This window comes from Dicentrarchus labrax, unplaced genomic scaffold, assembly GCF_905237075.1.
Source record: "Dicentrarchus labrax unplaced genomic scaffold, dlabrax2021, whole genome shotgun sequence".
NCBI classification, from domain to species: domain Eukaryota; kingdom Metazoa; phylum Chordata; class Actinopteri; family Moronidae; genus Dicentrarchus; species Dicentrarchus labrax.
In genome coordinates, this window is record NW_026136721.1 from 8,763,000 (window position 1) to 8,773,037 (window position 10,038).

A 10,038-nucleotide genomic window follows, 5' to 3' on the forward strand; every position below is an offset into this window, starting at 1 on the left:
GGACAAAATATTGGAAGCATCTTACATCAGGTCAAATACGCCGTCACCACATAGTACAGCCTCAAAGTGTACCACAGCAATGTGTCAACACAAACTGACATTTTAAACAAGGTAGTATTACTGCATCACATTATAAACTTGTTTCTACAGGATATACAGCATGAGTGCATACCTTTATAATGGGGCCTCAGTGGGAATTAAATGCCACAGGCTTGCAATGTTAGTGTCACCTCAATTCAGTGACTAACTAAAGGGATCGTTAGCGATCCCTTTACCGTGGCCTATCTTACTCTGTGTAGTTCTCACTATTTTTCTAAGCAGGATTATGCGAAGGCACCGTACTCTCCGCTCCAGTGGAAGCTCCACCCTCACAGAAAACACCTATAAAAGAGGATGGGGATTAATAATTCATTGATATCTATGACCACTCACACTCTCCTTTATAAGGCAGGCTTACATTAGTACCATACCCGTCAAACAGTTCAAACAACTCGTACAGCGCCATTAAAATTTTAAAAGCAGCACAGCAAGGAGGCTGGGTAAATAAGGGACAATTACTGTGTTTGATAGAAATGTAATGCGGGCCCCTTTCAAAAGAAGTTAACGCAAACCTTAGAGGGGAGGGAAAATTACTTCTAGCCGGTTGAGGGATGATTTATTTAAAGGGCACTTTTCAAGCTGAGTCCTATGGACAGTCAGAAGTTCAGTCACGTATGGCAGCTGCTTAAGTATTTTGTGCAGCTTGAGCGAGGGTATTAACAGGAAATGGAAATCCAAAAATCATGAGCATCTATCTCCTGCCGCCATCAATGAAAGATGCTTACACAATCTGTTTGGTAATGGGGGGATCTTTAAGTAGGTTATTACCATTAAAATCCAAATAGAAATAAAGAAGCAGACCTGATTGTAAAGTTAATGCAGCGTGGACCCATTTTACAGCCACTTTCAATCTCTCATAGATAAACCAGTAGATCACTTTAATTAGACAATGTGTTAATTGACTGCAGGTCCTGGGGTGTGATGTGTCAACATTAGTCTCCATCAATGACAGCCTCCTCCAGGCACGACACCACTCACTCCGACCGAGAGTGAGACGTGATACTGAGAATGATTGAGGGCGCGTGTGTGTGCGCACGTGCATGTTTGTGTGAGTCTGCCTGTCTTTTTTTACATTAACGCGTGTGAATGCGTGAGCTTTGCGTCTCCCTGTTTGCGTGCAAACAAGTATGTCTCTGGATGCCTGCAATTTTGTATATCTCTGACCTAGTGAAGACATATCAATGCGTGGGAGGGACAGTGCCTGCTGAAGGAGGACAGAGCGAGAAAGAGAAAAAGCGAATAGAGGGCGAGGCAGAGGGAGAGAGAAACACAGCGTGCGGTCTATCGCTTCACTGTGGTCTGACATTATTACGTGCTCATCGCCTGGCCGCTCTCCACGGCTTGCCTGTGTTTGGGAAATGGCAAGTCACATCAGCATTACAAGGTATCGCACTTGGCTCAGGAAAAAAAAGGAAAAGTGGATAAGGTCAAGATGCACTGTGCCTCTGGGACTTGGAGCAATCAAACTCAAAGCTCGATTTTCCTTAAGTCAATCCATAGGTGTTCAAACTGTGCGCAGCATGAGGAAAACAGTGGGAAGAAGATAGGCCTCCCTGGTAGGAGGTACCCCCCGTTCCCTAGGTACCCCAGATGGGGAAAAGGCATTTAATAGAAAATAAATGAAACTAAATTAAACCTGACACTGGGGTGTACCAGTGTAATTAACACACATATACTTACACACACTTCTCACTACCTCGCACTCTTTCCCGCACACGGATAATGTCAGCACCCTTGTACTGCCGAACAGGATCAGTGGCCAAGCGTATGATTATACTCAACTCTCTGAAGTCGTAGCGAGGTGGCTTCCATCAGCGCCGCAGCCAGCGTGGCAATCATACAGGAAACATAATGAGGCCATTAAGTTTGGCGAACGCAGCCTTAAAGCCTCTTGTCCGACCGGCTGGGTTTCTACTATGCACGTGCTCGTGGCTTCAAAGCTTTTAGCAGCTTTATGTGATCCGAGATCCGCGGCCCGCTGCAGCAGCAGGTGCAGTGCATCCTGATTGGATGGCTTCCTGAATGGCTTCCTTAATGTGGTAGCATTTCTCTGCCGAGCACTAAGGAGAGTTTTTAACATTATGTGACACTTTTAAGTGCATCTGGTGACCTTTAGCAGGAGTTATAAAAGGCAGTCTCAGAATGTGCTGACCTAGTTAACTTCAGGTAAAAGGAAAGAACTGGATTTTTGTGCAAGCAGCCATAAGGGTTTGATGTTTTTGATGTATGTGTGTCTGATGTTTTATGCTTAACTGTATTTTCTTCTGGTTATATTTCAAATTATGTGGTTAGCAGTTCTGCCCTTCCCACACAAAGCCTTTGTAAGCAAATGCTGCTTTCTATTCTGCAAGGCTAAAATCTGCACACATGAAGGTATCCAGAGAGGAAATATCACCTACCATACATTATGTGACTCAACCTACATGTGGAATTTGAACGCTTAGGCGTAAGCATTAGGTGACATAACATGCTTTTAAAACCACAGTGCATGGAATCAAGAGGTCAAGAGTGAGCCTCAGCCTAACCCCCACTGTTCGGAAACTGCAGCCAACAGTTTAGCTCTGGAGGCCAGTCAAGACAGATTCTCCATTCATGTTTTGTGGCACATGGCTTCTTGCCACAACATCATACTTGCAATGCAAAAAAACAAGGGACGAGGAAACAAATTTGTAGACACTAATTAGAAGAGGAGGAGGGGGGAGGAGAGATCGAGGCATAAGGGAGATAAGGACCCCGCTGGAAGGGCTATATTATTTATGATATTCTCATTTTTCTCCCCTCTTTCTAACTCCAGAGCAGAGGCCCACCAGAGTAGCAGGAGAGGGAAGAAAAGAAACAACTTTATAATGTATTACCATCAGTAATTTAGGCTGAGGGGTGAGATGGGTTGATGGAAAGTGAGCGGGAACAAGACCTGCCTCTACATCCTAAATCATATCCCCTCGCTGCAGAGACCATGGTTGGAAATGCTGCACACGGCCCTGTCCTTGTAGGTGGGTCTCTGGGCTCTTTCTGCACGATGGATGGTGCATATAATGACCATAACATGCAAATAGCAGCCTGCCAGGTTGATAAAGTATTCCACAACAAATTTTTTGCAGGATGTCGGATTCTTTCAAAACAGGGAATCAATTATTGACTCCAGTTTTGGAAGAATCCAAAAATGTGAGTATTGTATTGGTCTGGTCTTTGCCTTTAAATCTCTTCTACATGCCTGGAGCATGGCTGTGTTTTTGCTGCATGACATTTTTGCCTTCAAATGCCACTCATGGGAGTCTGCATGTGTTCCTTCGCTTCTCAAGAGGGATTCGGAAATTTCAAACACACAGCTCTATTGATGACTTGCCAGATATAACTGACCTGTCTCTGTGTGAGTTCCCATGACTTTGAAGACCACTGGAGTCGAGCTTACTCGCACCATCTTATGTTAATTTTTCTCAAAGCTAACAACACTTATAGATGCCCAACCCTCCCTACCCCCCGGATGAAGGGACATCAAAGCCACGGTACATGAAACAAGCATCTAGGAGTGAAAATATAGTGTTGATCAGCCGAAAAGCTGACGCCCTGTCCTGAGCTGTCAAATAGATATGCTGATATTTATGGTCACAGTTTTCCTGAGGGAATGTATTCATTGTGATTATTCTGTTGGGAGGAAATCTCAAGGTTCCCTTAGACGAGATGAATGTTTTAAGATCACACTAAAAGAGGCACTGCTAAAGCAATCCATTTTGTATTCAAGCTGTCAGTCACAATACCATTATGCTCATGTCTGCTGAGGGTGGGAGCATTACACAGCCTCAAAGATACTTCAGGAAAGAACTTGCCACTTTGGTGTAGGGATGCTTCATTGAAATTATGCCCATGAATATAATAAATGACAGTTAGTATCAACATTGCTGCTTCTAAATTCTCAGTGAATATCTAAGGTTAAGGCTTCTGAATAACCTGTGTAAGCTGGAGGCACAGACCTGAAGACGCATACAGCAACAGACAGAGAGAAAAAGGTAGGGTAGCGGGGGCCGAGACAGCAATTTGGACAGGTACAGAGAGACAGTGAGAGTGCATTAGCCTTGTGTACATGCCTCAAAGGACACACCATTCTCCCCCAGGGAAGCAACAGCCGCGTCAAGTCTCCCAGAGGTAGTCGTAGTACAAGACACGGCCGACCAACCTGGCTGAAATAAGACTGGGTGAAAATCTCTAGACCAAGAAGGTTGTGAATTTATGGTCAATGCCAGGGGCAGTCAAACAAACCAGTCAGCCAGCTGGGATTCATTTACATTTATATTTTAGGCATTTAATCGAGAAAAATCAAATGGTTGATCAGGTAGGAGTTTGATATCTTGATTAAAGGTCAGTGGAAGAGGGCACATGACTGCCACTCTCCAATAAGTCAGTCAAGATGGCTAATTGTCTACCAAAAATGAAATGTGGTAGTACCAACAAGTTCTCCAACCTAAACGATGGTTGTTTGTCATTGTCTCCCAAAACCAACCCATGTCAGCATTTTCTGATCCGGCACCTCTTTGGTCATTAGTCATTAGGTGACAAAAAAACACTTGGCCGTTGTCAATGACAAACTACATGGCTAAGGTTCCGGAAAAATTGTGGTCAAGGTTAAAGAGGTCATTATTAGGAAAAGCTACTGATAGTTTTTATTGAGTTGTATATATATATATATATATATATATATATATATATTTGTCTATATTTGAAAGCTGACAGTGTTCAAACAGACAGGGAATGTTGGGAGAAAGATAGAGGTATACCATGAAGTAAATGTATCCAATAAAACCAGGGATATTTTTATATTTTTGTATATCAAAATACAGTTAATATAGTTTTGGAGATATCGGCTATAGAGATGTGTGCCTTCTCTCCAATATAATGGAATTAGATGGCACTCAAAAAATAGCTTTAAAAAAACTCAACGGCAATGTCTCTTTCCTGACATCATGACCAGGTTACTCAAGATAATCCACAGACCTTGTTGTGAGCAGTTTCATGTAGGAACTATTTTCTTTCTACGTATCAACACACAGAAGGAGGTGTGCATCCACTCCTGGACAAGAAGCTTGTGCTCGTGTCAGCACAGAATGTAAACATTATCGGCGTCCTCCTTGGCTGAGCTGTAATGTTAGCCAGCTCACATAGCACCACTGAGACAGCTAACATTCAGCTACAGTTGGCGGACGTAGTTCGGTAGAAAGAAAATAGTTCCTACATGAAACTGCTCGCAAACAAAAAGGTCTGTGGATAATATTGAGTAACTTGGTAATTTCATTGCTGGAAAGAGTTGTTGGTGTTGCGTTTGCGCTTTGAACAAGCTGAGTGCTATCTGGTTCAGAGAAGGCAGACGTATCTACCGCTGATTACCACAAGACCACAGGATGTACAACCAAATAACAATATTGTAATTTTCCTGGTGAGTACAGTTTCTGAAGTGCAGTCAGGTGAAAAATGAAGGAGCCCAAAAAGCGTAAAATGGGCAGTAAATCTACAGCCAAGATAAAGGTGGCTGTACCAAGCTGGTCATTCATCCAACCAGCTAGTCATCCTATTAGCCAGCCACTCACTCTTACTCTAACTTAACTACTGCTGCAGATAAGTTAGAAGCCTTCAAGTTCAATCTCTTTGTCCTACCACTCCATTCATCACCAGAATAAGCACCAACGGCCAATGAAGATTAAGTAGCAGATTTCCTCGCTTGAGGATGCTCTCGAGGCCTGGCCCTGACTTCCCTTCTTTCAAAAGAAGAAAAGACTTTGAAATAGAGGCCTCAGTATTCAAGATAATTATCAAAGATTTCGAGCTGAGGGGCAGTGGCATTCAGTAACCTCCTCACCCTCTCCATCCAGCGCACAGTCACACAAACACACACGGACATGCATGCACACACAAACATGTTCCCCTCACAGCGCCTCAGTCTTCACTGCGGGTTAAAAAACAAGTTCATGCACCATGTCATAATCAGCTCAGACAAGACTGAATATGTGGGATTTTTTTCAAATGGAATAAAGCGAGAAGAGCAGCCACAACAACAAATTAAGCTTGTGAAACCACAAAGAAGAGCCCATCGGCTCTCTGTGAGCTTACATGGTTGTGTAAATGACTTTGATTCATTTTGTCTCATTATTCTCTTCCTATGAGGGTCCTCTTGTGTAAGAGGGGCAGGATTTTCATCCAGTTCGTATGCAGAATGGGCTTGAATGTGATTGGAGTCATTTTAGAGACGAGTTAGTGGCACTGTGAGAACTATTTACTGCTGCTGTAAAGGTTTACACATGTTATGGCAGCAGGTTGCCCCTGTGTTTGAGCTGACACTCAAAACTTCATATTGTCCTTCCGCACCCAGAGAGCAACAGAATCCTTTATTGTTGAGGTTCTTATTTTGATGATATGTCTTAAATTTTTAAATCTTAAATTGAGCCTTCTCTAAGTATTTTCGGATGCATGTGTTTCAGAAATTGGGCAAACAAATGTTCTCAGAAACTGATATTTTGCCTAAATTTTATGTCAGTGCTGTCATGATCCTGCAGCATTTAATCCCTGAATCCATGATACCATTGAGGCAACAAGGAGGCAAAAATCTCCTTTTTAGGATTATTGTAGAGGGGATAAGACCTAACCTCCAAATACTGAACACCCCCCTTTGGAAAGTCTGTGGTAATGCATCCAGGGCTGACACCTTTTTATTTGCAGTGCATATACTGTATCGCACATTTCTGCTTATATATTCAAAAAATGTTCTAAACAGTCAATAAAGCCAAAAAAGAATTCCCTCTTTCGCAGGTATTCAGATCAGCAAACCCATAATTAGGGGAAGCATATGCAGTCATCCATACAGAGGAGAAATTCATAATCCAAAGAATTAGAGGGCGTATTGGAGATTGAGCAATAATTTACGACTCCCTTCTTCCCCAATCAATTAGTTTGGATGAAAAATCTCGCATCATTTGGGAGCAATAAATCATGCATTAGCATATCTGAAATCCGCTGCAAATACATCATAAATATTTTTTCCACCACTAAGGCTAAATCCCGACAAATTAAATTTGAAACTCAAAATGCACGATTTACAGAGCGTGCACAGACAGAGACAAGTCTAGATGTTGGAATAATGTCGCAAACCAGCGCAAGAAACGCTCCAGCAGACGGGAGTTTGCGTGCGTAATTGCTGGGAGAGTCAAAGGTCGCGGCCGGATACAATTCACAGTCGCTGCACAAGTCTGGCATTTAGGGAACAGTGTGCGTCGGTGCGCATCTGTAGCTTCCAGTGCACCTGTTAACAGTGAAGCTCAACTCAGCGGCACGACAGAGCACCGAGTCTCTGCTCTGTGCGTCACCGAGTTTTTTCACCCAGCTGCACAGAATATCCTACTCTCAGAGAAGAGTCCGTATGAAATGTGGAGCCGTGAAAAAGCAGCAGAGGAACAACAACAACAACAACAACAATAATAATAATTCATGATAACTCACGCTGCTGTTTTGTCCTGACCAGTATACCACCGCGTGGTTATGCGCAGAGTCCCCAGTCAGAGCGAAAGTGCTGCTGGTGAGCTTGGGTTCATCCTGCCGGTTATTCCCTCTCCCTTCGTCCCTGTTCCATCTGAACTCGGACCTTCCCTGCCTGTGTCCGTCTAACAACGAGCCCCGATCCTCCGGAGCGCCATCCATGCCAGTCCGGCCGGCCCACCCGCTCTCGCTGAACTCGGCAAACTCAGGACCGCTTCTCCTCGCTCTCCGGAGCGCAGCATCCTCTCCCTTCTCCGGTCCCCCTGCCTCACCGCCGCGGCGGACACTTTCTTCACTGAACCATGGTGCATCTTCCTTTGTGCTAACTCCATCCAAACTGACATCTTGAGGGAACTGGGGGACATCCTCGACAGGAATGCTTGTCTCACGGTCGTCGTCCACTCCAGAATTTTGGTCGGTAACCCCGAGTTCCCTAAACTCTACTCGGATGTTTTTTAGGGTGCCCGGTTCCTCTGTCGGTTCAGTGCGCATCCCCAGCTGTAATTCCTCCAGGTGAAGTTGAAGTGGCGACGGGCAAGATGCGCAAGTTATCTCCGCCTTGGTGTGTTGTGGGGTATGAGCGGCTACCATCAGCCAGATACCCAGAGATAAGTGCAAGCCTGGGCAGAAGCCAGCCCAAGTCTCCATCGCTGACAGAGATTTGGGGAGGGGGGGGATGAAGGACCGTTGGAGACCTTACCCGACACCTAAACTCCCTTCTCTCAGGTCGATATGGAATAACTGACGCCTCGATTGTCCGTCTGGTTGTTTTGGGGTGGGGGGGAGAAAAGTGCTCTTCAGCGAAACTGTTCACGTCCAAGGATCTTTGGTCGGGAAAGCCACCACACAGGAGGGAGGAGCTGTATCGCAGCCAGCTGCCGAGTGTGCGCCCGGAAGAGACAGTTAGAGAGAGAGAGAGGAGAGAGAGAGAGAGAGAGAGAGAGAGAGAGAGGGAGGGAGAGAGGGAGGTGGGAGCTGTCCGTGGTGCTGAGCGTTCTCCTATTCTAGAAGTAGTTTAGATCTTAGCAACGTAAAATAGTCCCCAAGTTCAAGATGTAAATATAATACAGTATATCACATTGCATAAAATCTCAGTCTCTAATGTTGAATTTGGATTAAAGTAAGCAGTATTAGCAGTGTCACCCTGGATTCACTTAATTCTAAGAAATGAACTCAATGGATAAATAAAATACTAAAATATTCATATCTTTGGCCACACAATAGAAAGTCTTTGTAGTGCAAACTTGCGATCAGACCTGTGTGGTGAGTTTGTTACATCACTCTGTTCGTTGAGCCCTCTGACACTTAATTTCATTAAAAAGAAAACCTTGCCAAACCGCAGTGCCACCTGGGGATTTTGGGGGCTGATATACTTCAGCAGAATCCTAAAGATGGCTCAGTAAGGTTGGGTTAAAAACAACACACCATTAAGAGGTTATTTGTGCTCTCAAAAAATACTGTATTGACACAAAGTTGAAGAAATAGTACTTATATACAATATCTAACAGAATGTATAGAGTAGAAATGAATGTATAGGTATATACATATAGTAAAAAGTAAAAATAAACATAAAATAAGAGCCTAAGAGATATAATAAGATTATAACGGTCTATATACAAAGTACATTTAAATGTAAACATATTTCCTGATCTCATTATAATAACAATAATAATAATAATAATAATAATAAATTAGTCATTTTACTCATGCAAAATAAGCCAAATGTCCTAAATTTACTGAGACCTCCAACCAGCAACCAGCAGCCTCCACTGGTCAATATGTCAGATTAGTCTTCTGTCAGTGTGGTATGATCCATGCCGATGTCTCACTCTCGCACCAAACTCAACATAATGTGAAGAATGAAGCCGAGGTAGCTCCTTGGTGGTAGGAAGACCCGGGTCAGTCAGACGGTATAGGTGTTCTGCCCCCCCTCCCCAGGAGCCCTGGGGAGGGAGGGCAGAACACTCACTGATGGATTGGGAAGAGTTGGCAGGGAGTTGCAGCACTCCTAGGGGGAAATAAAGCAGCGCCTAGAGGCATATGAGAGAGTGGGAGGGGAGGGGAGTGCTGGGATACAGAGCCGCTGAGTTCTGTGCATCAAGGACTTAATGCGCCATTCCATCAAGGCTGGAATAGTGATATAAAAGCAGGAAACGTGTGTGTGTGTGTGTGTGTGCGTGTGTGTGTGTGTGAGAAAGAGAGAGACAGAGCTTGTATGTATGAGTGTTTGTTTGAGTGTGTATGCCTGCAGCAGGGTTACTCATTAGTGATCTAGCATGTTGCACCCTTGTCTATCAACTTGACTGCCCACAAATTGCCCATCAGGGAATACTCAGGGGACTGTGTCTGAATTTCAACAAATGTCCAGTCATATCAGTGTGAAAAAGGCTCTAGCAGCAGAGCAACGGGAGACACTTTCTT

At 44.0% G+C, this 10,038-nt stretch overlaps 1 protein-coding gene across 1 annotated transcript in view; it reads right to left on the minus strand.

Annotated features, from left to right (window-relative positions):
* The window catches only part of sorcs3a (sortilin related VPS10 domain containing receptor 3a), a 225,355-nt gene extending 216,857 nt beyond the window's left edge, over positions 1–8,498 (minus strand). Inside the window, exon 1 of the mRNA XM_051386085.1 lies at positions 7,582–8,498. Within this exon, the coding sequence (XP_051242045.1) occupies positions 7,582–8,265 (684 nt within the window). The 5' untranslated portion in view covers positions 8,266–8,498. The remainder of the gene's footprint in view (positions 1–7,581) is intronic.
* Between the last annotated feature and the right edge of the window lie 1,540 nt (positions 8,499–10,038).